Genomic DNA, 20,514 nt, shown 5'->3' with positions numbered 1-20,514 from the left:
CTGGCATGAGGCTGGCACAAGCACCCACGTACCACCTCTGCCACACAGGAACAGACAGGGAAATGGGTTCAAGGCCAGATTGTGCCACTGCCAGAGCTCTGGCTGTACAGTCCATATACAGAAGCTCCACCAAAGAGCAAATTCCTGCTGTTCCAGCAGCCCAGAGCCCTCTCCTACCTTCACAGCACTGCCTTACTGCCTTCAGGCCCTTCTTCCCTCACCTTGCAGCAAGCACTCTCTGGGTGCCAACTGGCAGCAACACCAGCTCAGACTAGGTTACAGGACTAGAGGCACGTGATTTTAGACACATAGCACTGTCCTCTGTATAACTTTCCAGGTCTGAAATTTATTTTGTGAGTCTCAACCAATCACAGAAAGTATTTCACTTTAGTTAGCAGCATACATGAAGATATTTCTTCCTCTGAAGTTGCTAATGAAGCCACAAATCCTCCTAATACTGATACATATATATGTAATCCTCTTACTAAAAGTTTAGCCTGATTAATCTCATCCTCTGAATAAAATTGTAAAAATAACTTCATTTGGTGTGTGTTTTTGGTACTGTCTGATCTCTTTTGTTTCATCAATTATTGATCAAAACTCAATAGCTGAACAATAAGACATTTATGTAATGACTGTCACTTACCATTTGTTACCAGTTCTTTCATATGCTATATTATTTTAAAAACTCAAAACACTAATAGTTAAGAATCTTTCTTATGGTATTATTGTTTCTGCATGTGTATATATTGTAAAACTGTTGTGAGTTTTTGTCATTAGCTCGGATGCCAAGAGTCAGTATTTTACAAGCATCATACTAATGCAAAACACATTAGCCCTAACATGGTCTACACTCCTGACAAAGTGTTTACTCCACTTCAACCTGCCTGACTGAGTTCTCACCTTAATTTGTTTTTGTTTCTCTGTCTACTTAATGCATTTTCAGCTATCATCATCTCAGTTCAAGTAGGATGTTTATTATTTGGAGCCCTCTGTGTGCTGTTTTAGAGTTAGTTGTCTCCTGTTTCTATTATAGAGTTCATTTAATTATAGTATAAAGCATCTTTTTTTCTTTGTTGACTCATCAGTGGCCCAGTATATCACCTTTAAGAGATTGTCTGAAGAATACAGAATGTTTTACATATGATAGAAGAGGATATGTCATCCCAATATGTATTTTTTGTTGATGCTGCAAGATATTCCAGTACCAGTTCCAGCCAATCTTGAAGACGCATGATTGACAGTAACTATAATTTTGTGCAGACACTCTTAACACTCCAAAACTTCCTATAGACAACACCCAGTTTAAGACCAGGTAATATTTACAACTTAATATTTAGGTTTAAACAAACAAAAAAGCTCTGTTGTTTCCAAATGAACAACACACTATCACTAGTGAGGCTTATAAAAGAGAGCCCTGAGATAATGTGTGAAGGTCATAACTCCAAGAAAGGAACAGAAAAACCCAAGGCATGATATACGATGCCACAGCATGCTAAAATTTAAATAAAAATGGGAAGAGGTAGGGCCTGGCTAACTCGGTTAAAAAAATTAAAGCTACTGATTTCAGTGCAAACCACAGAACCATAGAACAGTCTGGGTTGCAAGATCCCTTAAACATCATCTAGTTCCAACCAGGACAGCAGGAATAGAAGATCTGTAAACTCTGGAGTGAAAGACATTTTCTGTACCAAGCACAGCCCCTTGCTATCTCAGGTTATCTCACCACAGAATCCTGCTAAGAAGCAATTTTCTTGTTCTTATAACAAAAGTTTTATAGTCACATTTTTCATAGTGAAAAGTTGTTTCAGATCTTTGCTTTTCTGCTTAAGAAGATGCTTGTAATTTCCCATTCTTTTATTTATTTATGTATTTTTAAAACAATATGCTCAAAGCTGGTTGAATACTGGAAGTATAGAAAAGGCATGTTTCTGCTCCAAAAGCTCTCACTGCTAAATTTCCAGTTCCAACTCCAAAGTATAGCATTATCAAGGAAATGGGCTCCAAAAATAGTTAAGGCTTAGAAAAATTATAGGGCTATTTAAGTATTTACCCTTACTGTTAAGATTTCAAAACCATGATCAAAAAAGGTTTGAAAAAGAGAGAGAAGTACATTCAAGACTTTAAGAAACAAAAAAATTAAATTAAAAAGGCAAACCCTTAAAACTCCAATGAGCTTCAAAAAGCTTGTATTACCTGGTCTACAAAGTATAGGATCTAAACCCTCAAGGTTTATGCAGCTTTCAGTGAAAGGAGTGCTCTCTAAAAATTAAGCTCTGATACACATCAAATATAAAACAGAAAGGTGGTTTGACTAACAATATAACTGTATTGCAATATTTCCACCTGAAATAAGTTTCTTGAGTTTATTTTATAAAAATGCACGTGAATAAAATAAGCCAAATTTTTGGGGGGATAGAGAGCCTGATTAAATCCTTCAAGCAAATGCAGCTAATAAAATACAGATAATAAATAATAAAATAAGCTCTCAGTCTAGAGCTTAAGATGCAAAAGCTAATCTCTTAGGAATAAAACTAAGATCACAAACTAAGGAAAACTATGATTCTAAGGTTACTGGAAATAGCGCTTATCTATGGTACATTTATTTACACCTATACCTGACAATCCTACAATCCTAAAGATGACACCAAATTATACTGTGGATACATTCAGCAGCTTTTAATGAAGATAAAACAGTTCCCTCAAAATTACTCAGAAGCATTAAACCACAAATGCAGCTGAGTTATGTCATCATGTAGGGCAGGTGCTCAGCTGACTCAAAAACAGACACCTGCATTTCTAAATCAATTGATGCATTTGAAAATGGTGAGTTTTTTATTTTCTTTTATTTTTAAAAAGGTTAGTTACCTCTTTTCCTTTGAAGTGCAAGCTATTCAAGTTAAGAACTACATCTTCCTCCTGGTTTATACAATGTGCCTATTGCAATGGAACAACAACCTAACAGAAACTGTTCACCACTAATTTGTTGTGTTAATCTGCACAAAAATTCTATCTTGCCACTTTCAGAAGCACTGAAGAACTACTAGGAAAAAAATTCACAGTCTGATAACCTTTTACAACATAAATACTGATATTAAATTTATTTGCAGAGTTTTAACGTATGCATGTTAGCCAATGGTTAGCATAATGTTAAGACACTACATTCATTGGTACTGGGAGCGGGATGCAGGGATCTATTGGATTCCCTAGCGGCAAACCTAGAGGGTCCATGCAGCAAAGCAGCCGGGCTCGGGAGGAGCGGGCTGCGTGCCCGGGCGGCCGCAGCCGGCAATCCCGGCAGGGGGCAGCAGCTGCTGCGCCAAACCCGGCAGCACCGGGAGCAGCGGGAGCAGCTCGGCACCTCCCGATCCCGCAGCTCCACCGGGATTACACACCAGCTACTGCCTTATTTACAACAGATCTAACTGCCACTATTAACAATTTCTAAAGGAAAAATTTAAAAGGGAAGTGAAGAAAGGGAACTGGTAGAGGGTGATTTTTTGTGAAGTGTCATGAACAGTGTTCTTCATGTGTGAACACACTAAAATGGACAAGACTTATATTTGCACAATTGCGCATATACACACACACATATATGTATGTATATATAGGGATTTTAAATTCAAGTTAATATATCCATTTTATTTTTAAAGGCATCTGGTGATCTTTCATTCACACAACTCAATTAACTAATAATGTTTTGCAAGAATCTAACACCACTGGTAGTTTCCCTCATTGTATAGATGGAGAAACTGGAAGAAAGGAATTAAAGGCCCTCCAAAAATGGGAGAAGTCAACATCAGCATTAAAATTTGGAAACTGTACGTCTCTATTCTGCGTGGTGGCTGTCCCAGCCTCCAGTGGCTATGTTTTATTTTGATGAAAACCAAGCAGAGTGCTCCTGTCTGATTACACTGGAGAAGCACATTCACATACACAGGGCTCCATTCCAGTACTGGGTAACTACTTCATGCCCATGACGAAGACCAGCACGTGCCACTCTGCCACACAAACCCTGGTATGCCAGTCTGAAAAATTGCTTCTCCTTTGCTTCACAGCAACCAAAATAGATCAGTATCCTCTCATCCAGTTTTTTGTTGGTTTTCCACATAGCTAGTAAAGAAAAAAAACAAAGTGTATGAATTTGATATTAACTAAGTTACCTAAAATTTGGGATTGTCCTCATCTGGGAAACCAGGATTTACAAACTGATGCACACAAGAGCTTAGCAACTCAACTGCATGTCATATCAGCATTGCATACAATATATTCTCTGTATTTTATTTTTATGAACATTAATGGACAAGCAGTAATTACCAGTATCTGATGCATTATTTTAGATAGAAGTAACTCTTTATACTCTTGACATGAAAAAGTTTGATGCTAATATATGAAACAAGAATAAAATATTGTAATACCAGAAAGGTATCAACTCTTAACTCCCAAGGTCTCCGGGTATTAATTAAAAAGAAGCTATTAATGAAAATTCTACTTAAGCTAGGAGATGTTATAAATAGTATCAAGTTACCAACTGCTGATTTGCTATTTTCATCTATTAGCTAACATCTCATGAAATCGTGTGATATCAAAGTGGAAAATATTTCAATATTTCCCCTTAAAACAGAATTTTGATTTTATTTTAAAGGAAACTGCAGTGAAAATAAAGAAGTTTTGCAGGCTGTTCATATGAAATATTGTATTACCAAAATTACTATGTAAATTTCAAACACATCTCCTTAATCCTACACCAGCAAATGCAGGTTTTTAGGTCTGGATATTTATCCCTTGGAATGAATTGTAACAGTTACCCAAGACCAGACTAGAAGACAGATTGCAGCAAGTGAAAGCAGAGTCACTTGAGTGATAAGCTATTTTGCCAACACAACAAAAGCATCTATTGTTTCACCTGTTGAGTCTTCCAAAATTTACTCTTTTTTCTGGAACCCTTAAGGGTAATAGACAGCCAAAGGAATCAATTAACCAAGTTTTGAGTACAGTGTTGTCCACTCATGCTCAAATGATTACCAACAGCCACATGAGCAGTGGTATACAACAGTTTCAGAAAACAATTTCAAAAAATACTCCTGCAGCTCCAAGATAATGCTGTAACTTGTAAGTGCTTCCATGATGCAGACCAGAAATGTCAAATTTGGAAGAAAGGTTGCGTGGTATGAGGGAAATGTCCCACACCTTTCCTGTGAAACTCCCCTCAAAGCCAAGGAAGTTATAAGCCTTGGATAAACTCAGTCTGAACTGACTGCACAGACTGATTGTAGACTAAGAAGCATTGCCTATTCCCAGCAGTATGAGGGGCATAAGAGCTGGTTATTCCCTCAAGATGGACTGGGCACATTCCCCTGCTGGCTGCTGAACTTGCTCACTGCATGTGCAGGAGCAGTGAGAGCTGCCAACAGGCAGCAGGAACCCTGACTCCCTCACATCCCTACTTTCAGGCAATTTAAAACCAGAAAAGATCATGGAGTACTTCAAGTTCCTGTATTTTAGAGATGGCTAAGCCTAAAAACTAATAAGTAACTCAAACACAAAAACCTCCTCCTAAAATGACATCCAGTTTTGACCCAATACACACTAAAAGGAGGCTGTATCTACTCTTAGATGTAAAAAAAAACCAAAATGAAACAAACTCTCTCTCAAAAAAAAGTAAACAACCCCAACCATTTCCTCAAAATACCAGTTCTGATAAACTGCACAAAGCATTCTTGTCTTCATTGCTCCTTCCCCATACACACAGTACTCTGTATTTACAGCAAGTTTGTATTAGCATTTATGTTATATTCAAAACTCCTGGAGGAAAAAACCTGTTACATCAGACTTAGTATAAAAATGTGGTCATTAGAAATGCTACAAACAAAAAACCTTCAGCAATATTTCTTTTTATAGGTTAGTTAACTATCTTAGGAACCCATTTAACAAATACTTTCTTGAGACTGCATAATGTCACTTTCCTAATAAGAACAGCATCTTCAAAACTCAACCCTTGCTATAAAGTCAGGGAGGCTGGAGAATTAAATCTTATTTCCATTCTTTAGTCATCCATTGTATGCATCCAGAATCAGCTTCTCCATTACCCTTCCTGGGCTAAAATCTCACCAACAGCCTGCAGTTCCACCCATCATCATATGCATTTTACTGGTTTATTTTTAATACTGACACACAGAGCATTCTTCTAGTGACATGGAATTTCTCTTGCACTTTAACATTTATAAAAATAAAAAACTAGTCAGAGATCTCAGCCTAGTTTTATAGGACTCCAATGATACAAAATGTATTTGCAGGCTCTTTTTAACATATATTAACTATTTAGAGACTGAAAATTATTTTACTATCCTTTAATAAAATGAATATTTCACTCTACTTCACCTAGAACACTTATTCTTTGCCAAACCTTTTCATTTCTCCACATCATTACTAAAAGTTCATCCAGCTAAGAATAAGCCAGTACCATTCAGATAATATAAAACATCAAAACTCCAATTTTACTTAAGTCTTTTATCTGACTGGACATATTTGCCCATGACCTTTATTTTATAATTTTCCTGCACATCATAACTAGCTGCCATTCATTCTGTATTATTTGATTCTGTCTCAACAGTGACACAGGAGATACTTTTACTATCTTCATCCTCAGAGTCCTTCTTGGGTTTGTGTTGCTCTTTTTATTGTTACTGTTGTTTACACTTCACTTTCCAGTTAGTCACACTTCCCTTTTGCTTTTGAAAATTACTATTCCTGAACACTCAAATATGCAACTTCACTGTTTGGAATATCTTTCAGTTTCATTAAACACTACGAAATTACGATTATTCCTACACAACACAAATTTCTAGATTAATTCATCACTGTAAGCACCAGCCAAATGACCTTGTACTGGATGTAGTACATTTTAGGCTAGAAAATTATCATTTGCTGCTTTCTGGCCAATTACATTTCACCTTTTCCTGTGTTTCATCTACAGTGTAACATACAATGGTGTATTTTCTTTATATGCTTCTTATAGCTCAAAGAGCAATCCACCTCATGTTCCATATATGCAACAGATCCCTACAAGTACTTTCCTTCCAGGTTTGATAATTAGCAGACTGATATGTACTCAAGAACTTTGTATTAATTAACTTTAAGGCAGGTACCAGTACCTTCAATGTTGCACACTGCTCTCCACCTCTGTCAGCCACTCTGTCTTTAAGCAGGCTGTAAGCACCCATTCTGTATTATTATTTTATGAATTGTCCCACAAGGTTTCAATAATAGCAATTATCTCTCATTTTCCCCCATTAATGAGAATTTCCCATCTATCATGCTTGTCACCACATCTTAAAACTGTTACAAAACCGACTGCAAATCTTGTTTTCAATTCTGGTACAAGTTCAATGAGCTACTACAACACCAACTTTAGATTTCATTTATCTACCTGCAGGTTCTGCTTAAGCTGTCAATTAAGCTTCATCCTGGCTGCAACAGGCTCCAGCAAGGAAGATTTCCTGCCACATGTCCCTTTGTATAATCTGTCTTCCCATGGGATTTTGTCCCCATGTCCTGCACAAAGAAATCTGCAGATCTGCTCCATGCAAATCCAAAAAATTCCCCTCCAGTATTTTATTTTGTCAATCTTGCTTTTCATTACATCTTTTTCAGCTTCCTACTTTCCTTTTTTTAATAGCAGCACTTATGATGCCTGTCAACTTCTCTACCATTTGGCTTCACAAGAAGTAGCAAATATCTTGTTGCTATGTCCCTTAAAGATTTCTGCTTTATCCCTCCACAAATCACTCCTACTATTAGCAATCTTACTGGAATATATATAAAAAGCTTTATACTTCCTGTCATGTTGAATGTCTCCTAATTTGGATTAATTTTTTGCTATAAACCACTAGTGCACTCTTCTGGATCTTCCCTGGGTCTTCTGTGACATGAGTAGGAGCAATTTCCCCCTATCACTGTTTAAAAAAGATACTGCATGTTTTAAGTTTTTCCATAAAAATTTAAAAGTATTCATGAAAAAAAAGGAAGAGGGTGTCATGGGTTGACAGCTGTATTTTTCCTTTTTTGAAATTTTTCTTTTAGCAGATTTTAATGGCAGCAGGTCAGGCAAACAGAGCAATGGGGCAGGCAAGGTCCTAAATGCAGCTTATACTGAGTGAAATTTTCTACCATTGCTATAAATCATTGCAAAAGTTCACAGTAATGGAAAAAAAATCACAGTGGAGGCAACTCTGACCATTCATCTAAATTTAATAGACAATTCTGAAGTTCAATGACTATACTTTTTTGCCTATGCAGGAAGCACACTGATACCCCCTACCAACATACTGATGTAATATTTATGAAGATACATCAGTGATCTAAAGAGAAAAATCAGTGATAACTGAGAAAGTTGTCAAAAAAACCCCATTTTACTATCTGCCATGCTGTTTTAGTTTTAAGCATGTGATTTTGCTGTAAGAGACTACCATAACACATCTGCAGAAGGCATCTGATTTGAGACAGCAAGATTTCCTAAGTCCTGGGCAATCCATGTAAGAATGATCTGAACCTCAAATAATTCTTGAACAGGATGAGAACCTTCAGACCACTGACATGTGAGCCAATCAGAGCACTTCTACTTAGAAGCAACTTATTACCCCATTTAAGTACATAAGGTACTGGACCAAAGAACTGTACTAGTATTTGCTGACAGCATGGCTTCCCCATGCTTTAAGGAGCACAAGGCAGAAAAAAATCTCAAAACCTTAAGTGGAAAGCAAGCTATTCTACTCATGACACACCTCCACTCTTACAAATGGCTTATTGGTTTTGTATGAAACTAAAAACCAACTCCAGGTCTAAACCCTGCAGTCTGAAACGCAACCAGTGAAATTTCTGTCCAAATAGTTATCAACTCCATAGCTGCAAGGAAATGAAAGCAAAATGTTATCACCAAAAGACTGGTCATCATCCTGAATCAAAAGTGTTATTGGCCAGTTTAGTGTTGTGATCATTTAACAGCAACTACAGACATCAGTACAGAGATCACTGAATAGCAGTGCAACTCCTGGGGAATTGTCTTCCAATCCACTGGAGGTAAAATACAAGGAGAACTTTTAAGATTCACATCTCACATGTTTAAGCAGAGAACGTGCCAGCATTTAGCAAAACCTGAAATATTTTGAGAAGGCCTGGGATTAAATATTCCTTGTACTCGCAGCTGAAACCAAAGCATGGAACAGTGTGTTACTCCAGTGGTGCCAGGATGACTACTCCTTTGCTTGAGTATCAAACTGAAACCCCAGATTATAAAAACAGCATTTGATTGCTATTTACATATTGAGATGTTACCACCACTCATATACCAGCAGTGATGTTAGGCCAGGCATATACTGCAGTAGGATTTTTGAAGATAATCTGTGATACACCTAAGAGTGAATTTACTATATCATTAAAAAGAAAATTAGTATGGTTCTTTTGAAGAAAGGGGTTTTTCGTGTTAAATTAAAAATATTTCTGTTAATCAAGTTTTTTAAAAAGCCTTTTTAATTCAGTGCATCTTGGGAAAATAGCAAGTTTGTGTGGTTTGAATTTTTTTTTTAACTGTGAAAAGCCTGAGCATTAACTGATCTAGATTGGACTGGGTACTCACTCTGTCGCACAGCTCTTCAAACGTGAAGTCTGCAATGGTTCCACATGCTTTATTCAGCCCCAGCTCTCTGCCTTGCACTTTTAGAATCCTTGGTCTAGTTACTATGGGAACATGAACAAAGACTCAATCTTCTCTGGATAATTACTATAAAATTCATCTCTTACAGATAGGAAATGCATAGCTTCATGAATAATAGCACATGATTCAACACATAAATTAGACAAAATGCTGATACAATGACTGCCACTTGAGTGTGGCATCAACCCATATACAGCAATGGAACTTATTAATTGGTCAGTGGAGATTGGGCATTGTGTTCTAAATGTATTCTCTTTCAAGAGAAATTAACTTACGTACAATCATTTTGTTTCTGAGCCAGCTCATCAAACAACTTATCCATGACAGCCTCCACATCAGCTTCACTTGTGCTACAGTGAAAAGAATAATAGAATATGAAATTAATAACACTTGAAGCCAACATCAAACAGCTGCCTGAGCCTGCTTAGCTTTTTGCCCATAAAAAAAAGAGAACAGGATGTTATGCTCTAAATACAAACATTACATTTAGAATACACTTAAAAGTAGAGAATATTAACTCTCAGGTAGATGATTCTGCCTTATTTGCATACACTGAAAGACTTCTGTGTTTTGAGCTGTTTCCAGTAATGAGGCAATACAGGCAGAGCAGACCCATTAACACTATGTGTACACAATGAGAAAAAAGGCTTCTGGCTCTATCTTGCATGCAAAATAAGAGCAAATAGACAAGGCAAGGCAAGGCAGTCAAGCACCTAAAGAAGTATCCTTTGAAATTTCTGAGAGGGGACTTTGTGAAATTAAATGTTGAAACAGATTTTTCTTTTTTTTTTTTGGTGGGGGGGTGCTGTGTCAAGTCAACCGATTATATTGGCCAAACAATTTGCAATATTAAACTGTGAAATTAAAAATAACACTATCATCTCTTTAGTAGCAGTTTTAGCAGTTTCCTAACCTCTGTTCCTAATACTGCTTGGTAAAAGATCAACCACAGATGGTAAAATGTAAAATATGTGCCGATAGCTGAAGTAAAGTTTACATTTATCTTCTGGGCCACAAGAATTAAAAAATCAGTCCAATCAGAAAACTTTTTTTTTAATCACTGAATAGGGTAGAGAGTCAATCCTTCCTGTTTTATTCTTAAAGATGAATTGATAGATAGATAGAGATATAGATAAGATTTCTACCTGAGAATAGTAAATCACTATTACAGTAGACAACAAACTAGAACTAGGATATATAATGCTTCACTGAAGTTGGTGTAAACTTTTGGTATGAAATCTTATAGATCTTGATGCACTGAAGTCACACTGCTTCACACAATTCTAGACATCCTCTTAACTGACAAATGGTACCAGTTTGTTAAACACATACTCTCCTGCTCATTAGGCCTTAAGCACCTTAAAAATGTTAAGAGCAGAACTGAAGTAACCACTTTTTAGCTAAAGCTTAATGATGACAAACCTTGTAGATACAAAGAATTTGGGAAAAAAAATTAAAAACCCACAAACCTATACAAGTGCCATTTTGAAGACGTGAAAAACCTTTTCTGATTAGGAGGTTACATAAAATTCTAGAAGCTTCTCTCAACATTGATACTGGTGTGATGCATTCCTCTGACAAAACAATAAAGAACAGACAACACCAGAAAAAAAAAAGGCCATAAAAGGGGGTAAAGAGTGTGTGCATGTGTGTATAAATATATTTATATATCTGTATCGATCTCAGAGAGTATGTGCATGTGCATGCATATGAGTAACAGAAATTTCAACTGAAAGGCTACCAGAAGAAACAGGTGAATATTTGCACCTAATTGCCAAGAAAGTTTGTTTTGAAAATAGACACCTGAGACTGAGATCGATGAAGTTGCTTTGATCAGGCATCTTGTAATGGTGTTACACTGACTGCTCTCAGAGGAGTATGAAACAGTTTTAATTAATCCTCAGTTACATGTTTTAAATGAAGACAGGACTACACAACATATGAAGCATTAAGAGGATTCTTTAAAAAAATCTGACAATCATACTACAGCCATTAATTGAAGAACATATACATGTTGAACAAGAACATTTTCTTTGGGAGACAAGACTGCTAATTAAATTTTAGAATCTGTAGCAAAATACTGTATGCAGTACCTAGTTTTAAAACAAACCAAACAAAAGGAATCCCCACATACTAAGCTAGTTCTACAGGGTTAAAGCTCCAACGAACCAGTTTGAATAGAAGAATGAATAAGATTCCCTCAGAAGAAGAAAGGATAAAGAAATAAGTACCTAAATCCATTGGCAGCTATGGGATTTTTTAAATAATTTTTCACCCCACTGCTTTAATGATTTACACATCAGGTTCTTAAGGCAACCAACATTTATCCAGTAAGAGAACATAAGACAGAATTATTGCCCATCTCTGCCATTCACTTGATCAGAAGTTTTACAGCAGAACACAATGAGATATTTTGGCTGGGTACTACTCCTGGAATTTGTTTATATTGCTTCTCCTCTGAGAGCTGATGCCACAGGCACCATGTTTGGCCTATTACCTGCTAGAAACCACAAACATCCATTTCCTTTCTCCAGAGTATGGAAAACAATGTGGCAGGTGCTCTCCACAGTGGCCACCAGAAGGTCACAGAGTGCAGCAGGCCCAGGGAGCAGCAGCACAGGCAGGGACAGCAGCACTCAGAACAAGGGCCATGATGAGCACAGCTATCAGTGGTGGCTTCAGAAAGTTCTGCTGAGCAGGTGAGACAAAGCACTGAGCCAGTGCAGCCAGGCAAAAATACAGCACAAGAGCTCATTTTCTCAAGTTCATATAGCCACAGTTTAAGGATACAGAGCTTGCACTGGACCTGTTTTCCATATTTGAAATTCTGTCACTTCCTTTCAAAAGCAGGAAAAGTTCTACCAAGCAGTATTCCTCCTTCCAGACAAACAGCTACAACATCTAACTTCATTAAAAAGTAGCATGGACATACATGATTTCAAACACCCATCACAGTGATAAAAATATCGCACCTTTCTCGAAACATGATTTTTAAATCAGTATTTTAAAGATACAACTATTATAAATCTAATATTAAGTGACTGTAGTCTGCTTTGTTCAGGTTGTCACTGAGTAAATAATATTACAAGAGAAAACACAAGACAGAAAAATGTTTACATTGTAAAGGTTTCAAAGTATTAAAGAGGATGTTCCTATTAGGCAGATTTATGCTGAAGCAGAAACACATCTGCGAATATATTTAAAAATATATTTATTTGCAAATATAAAGTGCTAAAGAAATTTTGTCATGATTAACAGAAACAATCTGTCAAAACATAAGGGAGTTGGGTTTTTTAATCCACAGCATTGGAAACACCCAAAATTAAATAAATCCTTGTCATTGGATTTCTATAAATACTTAATTACTTAAATACAATAAGGATGTTATTCTATTAAAAGCGAATTGTGCAGTCTCTTACAAGAGGATATTCATCACTTTCTAACCATCTGTCACTTCAGTTCTCCAAATACCACACCTCCCAAAAAAATCTAATTAGTTTTTATTCAGTCACACATTATAAATGATGCTAGTGTGGTTACCAAAAATGTAGTTTAATGAAGTTAATATCAAGGCATAATGGAAGGCAGTTTGCTGAACAAAATGGACCAGAAGGCAAAGAAAGGAAAAGTCACACCCTGCTAATTCTACTATACATTTTTCTTTTCCCACTCAATAGGAAATTATTGGCTAATAAGAAGGAAGAAGGAAGCTAACACAATATCATAGATAAACTTACAGGTAGTAAAGTTTTCCAGCAGCTGGAAGCACTCGTTTCCTGTAGTCTATTCCAGAATCAAGCTGGACTGTGCTGCAGTATTTCTACGGAGAAAAAAAAAAGAAAGAACAGCTTTCCTCGAGCCAAAGCTGTATTTACTATTGTCTGTGATACAGAGAAGACACACTGCTGTGATAAACCATCAGCATGAATATCATCTGCAAAACTGAAGTTCAAGATCTAAAAGCTGAAGTCTCATTTACAATTATTGAAGCAAAGAAATAAGGTGAAAATCACTCACATGTGCAAAACAAAAAGGCCTATCAGAAGTCCATCAGCTAAAAAATTAATATAGATTAGAAGCACATGGGATGAAATGAGGGTGGATATTACTCATTCTCTTATAGCACCGCTTTGTTGCAGAAATTATTTTCACATTAAAATATATACCTTTTGAAATACAAAATTAGAAGCACTAGAAGTTTAATGGAACACAAATTCTAGCAACAAGTGAAACTACTTCTATTTTATAAACTAAAAATAATTTTATCTTTTCCTTTTACTAAGAGCAATAAAGATTTTTGATCTTGATACAAAGATCGCATTCATGAACCACAACAAGTTTTGCTGCAAAATGGATGAGGGGGGAATAAACAAAGCTCTGTATTGAAAAGATTTTATTTCATTTTTGCAATGCATGAATTAACTCAGAAAAGGATCCTTTCTGCTCTCCTTTAAACAACCTGTAGGATTCTAAGTGTGAAACAGATGTCCCTGAGTAGTTACAATAATTGCTTCTGTCAAAAAACTTAAACCCAACTGTACCAAAGGGTGCTTTTTTTGATTCAAGGCCTGAGGCTGAGAGCAAGATTCTTACTGCTATCAGTAGGATCAAGATTTTACCCCCCTCCTCACCCCAACAAAGGGAATAGCTCTGCTTATCTGTTTTGACTATTTCTAACACACAGAACTTCTGGGTGTTATATAGAGCAAGAAGTAAAAGAAGCTATAGAAGAAAGAGAGGAAAATATTCGTATTTTAGAAAACATAGCAGTATCAATAATTTAAGCAATAAAACATTTTTTTTTAATGTAGTTCAACACCAGTAAAATTCTTCCATTTGCTAGAATCCACTAAATTAGTCTGCTTCTTCACTGCACCGTGAACTATTGGTTTATCTTTAATATTCTTGTTAAGCATTTCATATTCTGCATGTCTGAATTTTTCAAGGCCTCCTTGAGGCCAATCAAATAACAAAATTGGAAATGTCAAACCTCAGTCACAGCAACTACGTTGCAGGAAAAATATTTAGAAGAACTACCATCAGTGACTTAAGGAACAATGGCCCTTTTGAACAAATGCATTGCATAGGACACAGATCACAACTATCTGCAGGAATTACTGTGATGACTCATTGCACTAATTTTTTGCCCTTGGCTATTAGTGAAAGGTCTGTACCTACTTTTAACCTCCAGCTTCTCTGCAAAGAGATACAGCTGAAGAAAGAAGGTAAAACAAAAATCATCCTGAAAGCACAGAATCCCAAGAAAATCCGTGTATCTTTAATTCCAGTAAGTGAAAAAGCCATGCTAATCAAATCATTATCTTGGACTAAGGCTACTGCAAACACAATAGCATTGGTGCTACAATATTATTATAATCTATTCTCTTTCTTCTCATGAGAGCTCACAAAGAAAGAGAATAACAGAGCAGAAGAAAAAAGTTCCAGAGGCATGTAATAAATAATATGCACAGGGGAGGGAGGATGTTTAAGCTTTTCCTCAGCATCAGTCTGGCAGCCAAGGCCAGAAGGAAATTACTGAAATTTCACAGCAAAGTTAGTTCACTTAGTTTTTCTTTGCCAGCATCTTTCCACCTAATGGTTTATTTTTCCAAAGTAGTAGAATAACTTCAGTACTATTTTCTTTATGTTAGATGGGGAAAAACCCCACAGATTACTACTACAGATTTGAGGATGATGAAATTACTTAGGTTAACTTAAGATACTTGCAAATTTAGTAACGCTGTTAATCAATATGGCTTGTTTTTTCCTGGAAACAAGAGATGGGACTTTTACATGAATTCAGCCTCATCTATCTGGCCTTTAAGTCAGATTTATAAACTCTACTGCTCCCTCAGGGTGTTGTGTTGCACATAGTGAAAAGTGAACACAGACCCTATACTTGAGAGTATTCCATGGTTATGGTAGAGCTGAAAAAACAAAAGCACACCTGAACACTGTAGCTGGTGTAAATTTGTTCCCTGCTATTTAGAGTGGTGCTGGAGGCCCAGCTGCCAATGACAAGCAGGTGTCCTGTGCACTCAGATACAGACTTGTACTGGGCTATGTAATGCAGGTCTGTGCAGCTTGATGAAACAGAAATGGGTGCCCAGTGCTACACTGTTTTAGTCCACTTGTGTTCCACTCACAAATTTGTCACTCCTTCCATGCACCGACAGCTTTTATGGCTCCATGGCATAACACTGAATGAGTTTCAGAGGTAAGAACCATGAAACTGAAGATGCAAATACACCAACACAGCTCAAGAGAAGATACCTTTTTCTTTTTTTTTTTTCCTTCCTTCTCTTTTCTCTGTCTTTGAAGTAATTAGTATTATTACTCTTCAGGAAAAAAAACCACTATAATTAGCGACTCTAGTTAAAAAGAACTTGTGTGTTCAAAAAATTATTTATGTTTTTGGACCTCTTTTAAGATACAAACATTGCCTAACAGAGATATTTCCTTCCCTATAAGCTTTATTTATTATGTCTGTAATGATGTACTATTTTTGATTCTAATATGATACAACATGATGTAGTTTATTTCAAAAAACCCTGTTAGATGTAAGACCTTTCAGCCAAAAATGCAATAGCAGAATCCAGTTCAGAGATCTATAAAATACAATTAATACAGTCCTAGTGATTTTTTGCTTCCTTAGGAGGGAAAAGTCAACTGAACCAAATGTAAACAAAATGAAAAACCAGAATTCTGATGTACAGCAGTTTTCTGTAATGCACAGTGTAAGCATAAAAGCAGAGGACAGCTAACAGGAGCCAAGAAATACTTAGTCCCTTTGGAAATATTTGGCATTTTACTCCTGAGAAGTTCCTGTTTAATTGACATGTTTGGTCTCTCCAGACTGATGGTCAGCTCAGGAAAGTACTCTGGCCTTTTAGAGATCCTATTCTAAATACAAATAAGAGCCACAGGAACTCCCTAACCCTTCTACATGTTCAGGTGTCTATCCATACTCATTGCTAATTATTTTCACTGAGACACTTCAAAGCTCACCCACACCTATTGTGTTAAGACACTCTATGAATATACATAAAATGAACTGGCTCCTGCCATTCATTTCAAAACTCAAACATCATCATCTGCATCACAACACTCTCAGAAAACAGCCCTTTAGGACATGATCCCTACAGTTAGAGTATAAGCTACCTTTGCAGGGTAGGAACAACCTCTCCTTATGTGAATACGTGACAAGAACAGATCCACAGGTGCTAATGGAAAATAACATAACAAAAAAACCCCAAACCACCAAACAGAAGTGGAAAATGTTATTTACACAAACTGAGCTCAGCATAGTAGAGGAGAGAAAAGGTGGGACAGCAGCAGCAGCAGTGAACCCAAGGGCAGTAGTAGGAGGATTGCTCACACTGCCAGACAATAACACCACCATCTCTTCTCTGAGCTAAGAATGTACCCTTGGAGACAGCTCTAAAGGGAGATGCAGCACGTGGTGATCTTTGCTCACTCAGAAAGGTCACAGGGAAGTTATGTGCTGAGTAGAGATCCAAAGGTTTTCTTTTTGGGGTCTCCTTTGTCAACAAGGATACCCACCCTGGTTCTTTATTTCTGCACACATAAACATTCCCTTACCTGTTTCACAGGAAGGCAGAAGGAAAAATATGCATATTTATAATTTTTTTTTAGGATACACACTTTAAATGTTAAAAAGACAGCATGTAATCAGAATACACAACAAAATAAAATAAAGCACACCAAAAAATGTAAATGTCCAAGCTAAACATTTAAAATACTAGATCTGGAAAAAAGAAAACCAGATGCATGGTAACATGGTATGTAAAAACAAATCCTGCTCACAAGTGCAAAAATGAAATACTGAACATCAGAGAGGGCGCCTATGTGAGTATCACCATGCATCTTGTCTACCCTTCACAGGTATCAGCAACATTATTCTCCTGGTACTAAAAAAGCACTACTATAATTTAAAGATCCTGAAAGTTTGGAGAGGGGTGAAAGGACAGGCTTCTCTACTTTTTACCATTCAGCTTCTTACAGCATGGGGAAAACCCCTACTAAGATTACATACAGAAGTTCTTTCTGTCTTTGTCCATCTTTGGACTTCCTCATCCAGCACGGGACTGATTAAAGCTATGGATGTGATTGCATTCTCACACTCATTAATCACCATGGAATCCTAATCAACAGCCAAAGAACTAACTGGAGTGCTCAGGTTGTTAGCATTTAATTGTCAAACCCATAACTGTAACAATTGGTTTCCATTTCTTAAGATGGAGTTTTAAATTTTCAAATTTCATTTTGGGCTAAACTCCTTTTGAAATAAATGCTTAATACTGAAGCTACAGTCAGTCTAGTGGAACCATCCTCAGTTTCCAACAAATTTTCTATTCTTGAGATATTTAAAGTTTGACTTACCCTATGCAATTCAAATGCATAAAATTAATTAGTTATTATGTATTTATGTATACAAAGAGCAAATACAATTACAGAACTGAAAATGCAATTAGTAAGTTAAAAATGCAGTGTAAGCACGGACTCATTCCCACTGAGTGGCTCAAAAATTTTTATTTCAGAAGGGAATAAAAAGGTAAAACCTCATGGCTCAACTCAAGACACTTAAAACAACCACCTTTAGACAGAATAGATAAAATTAGACTGTCAAAAGATCTATTCTAGAAAGTTATTAAATACAGACTAACAAATATTTTTTTCCACTAAGCATCTCTGATATTTCTTTATTGCTGCAATCAAGAATGGTAGCTATTAAAATGTTTAACTGCTCAAGAAATTAAAGCACATGACAGATAGATTGTTATGAAGAAAGAAACTTCAGAAAATTTCAAAAGGTAATCTACATTAGCTGAATAACCTGCAAGTTCTCAAGTTTTAAGTTTTGGCAGTAAATATTGCCAAATATAATTTTTGCAATCAATCTTTTTCTTATACTTGTGTCACACATGTCTCCCCTATGTCACAAAAGCCCTGAAATGCCACACTTGGCCTTGCAGTCCACAACGAACACCACACTAAGTACCATGTGCCCTCTGAGCTCACTTATTGTTATCAGCTTGTAACACTTGATAATGCAGGTGAGTAGACACTTCTTAACCTTGAAGATCACCCTAAGTTAACCCAAATATCATTCTCTGCTCTGAATTTTAATGGTATTAAAACAAAAATCCAAAAATCCAACATATAAATCATCCTATTAGATCACAAGAATAGACAAACGAATCACCTCAGTTCTAATCAGCAGCCAAAGAACTAAGTGGAGTGTTTAGATTAGCACTTAGCTGTGTCCATCTGAGACCTCCAGAGAAGGTGTAGGGGAACAGACATACAAGAGTGCTTCAGTTTAGGAGGATCATCACCTTAATTCCCACACGTGCTGAGTTTCCACAGCCTTTCATGCCTGGGTCAAACCAGACACCTGGAAAATGCAGAGGTATCAAATGCTCATTTTCCATATGAGCAAGGAGGAGTATAGTTCTATCTCCAAGCAGGCAAAGCTGCACAATTCATACTCTTGGCCTCTGAACAAGCCCATCAGAACACCCATATCAGTAACCATGCCTATCTAAGAAGTGCAACTTCCAGCCACTCTTTCTGAGGAAAAGGAATCACAATTTTCACATAGATCTCACCCTCCCTTTCAAATGCATCCTCTGATTTGGTCACAGGATCACTAATATTCCTTTCCTCCAGCAAATCAGAAAAGAATTTGATTGTTCATTTGTAAACATTTTTTTCATACATTTACATTCAGCCTAAAGTGTTCTTCCACATCACACAAGTAGATGTGATGAGAGTCACCAGCTAACAGAGAAAGAGTTCCTCAGGTAAACAAAGCTCACTAGACTTAACCTTTTATATTTTTCATTATTTGACTCCATGTAGTGTTAAATTATCAGCTAGAGTATTATTTCTTCTTTCTTCATATTCTTCCTTAAGCAATTTAAAGAAAAGGCTTCTCCATCCAAAGGATACCATTAGAACTGCATTTTCTATAACTATGGCAGAACAAGAATCATCTTCAGCAAAAATGTAGTATGTAATGAATAAAAATATTGCTGATATACAAAGCATACCCACAGGTTTTTAATTCAGTGTACTTTCAAAGTTACCAGCATGTGACAGTCACCAGAATGTGAAATTTCAGAATGTGAATCTGGAGCTGGACAGGTCTGTCCACAGCCTGCTGAGAGAAGTGTACAAGGGTAAGGGCAGTTTCCTCTCTGGTGCAGCCCTACAAGGAGAGCAACCAGACTGTCAGACAGGAGCACGCATGGTACAGGTGAGGTACCTTCAAAGGGCTGCTTCTTTTCTCCTTTTGCCTTACTTGAAAATAAAAAAAAGAAAAAAAAAAGAGGAAATTAATCAAGTTTGTAGCACTTCTAACTTTCTGCTCCACTAATCCTTGGGACTGAGATGTACTCGGGGAGAGGAGGAAGAAGAAAGGGAAACACCAGGTATTTGGTGGTGAAGAAAAACTTGGTCCAAGCATTGTTGGATGCACATATAGTTTTTGTCTCCTTGTTCAGGTGTTGTTGAAACAGTAGACTTTAAAGAAAATGTCAATGAATCCTCATAAGCACTATACATGACCTCTGGGGTAATTAGCAATCATTCAAAAGCAACAAGACTAAAGTGTTCTATTCTTTATTACTGTCAGCTCTTTTCTTGATCAGCATTTTAATAAAGATGGTTCATTGCTAAGACAGTTTCATGAATCAGTCATAATTACATTCTGACATGCAGTGAATAGTAAAGCAAAACTAAGTATCACTTCATCAACCTTTCTAACCTTTGTGCAA

General features: G+C 36.6%; 1 protein-coding gene across 2 annotated transcripts in view; it reads right to left on the bottom strand.

The window, feature by feature from the left end:
- The window catches only part of AFG1L (AFG1 like ATPase), a 64,382-nt gene that overhangs the window by 11,382 nt on the left and 32,486 nt on the right, over positions 1-20,514 (bottom strand). For both annotated transcript variants that reach the window (XM_064707840.1, XM_064707839.1), the window contains exons 8-10: positions 13,450-13,532; positions 9,992-10,062; positions 9,635-9,735 (exon numbers count right to left, since the gene is read on the bottom strand). In XM_064707840.1, the coding sequence (XP_064563910.1) occupies positions 9,635-9,735; positions 9,992-10,062; positions 13,450-13,532 (255 nt within the window). The remainder of the gene's footprint in view (positions 1-9,634; positions 9,736-9,991; positions 10,063-13,449; positions 13,533-20,514) is intronic.

Source organism: Zonotrichia leucophrys, chromosome 3 (assembly GCF_028769735.1).
Source record: "Zonotrichia leucophrys gambelii isolate GWCS_2022_RI chromosome 3, RI_Zleu_2.0, whole genome shotgun sequence".
In the NCBI taxonomy this organism is placed as follows: Eukaryota; Metazoa; Chordata; class Aves; order Passeriformes; family Passerellidae; genus Zonotrichia; species Zonotrichia leucophrys.
The sequence above is the reverse complement of the archived record's forward strand: the minus strand, read 5'-3'. Positions and strand labels throughout refer to the sequence as shown.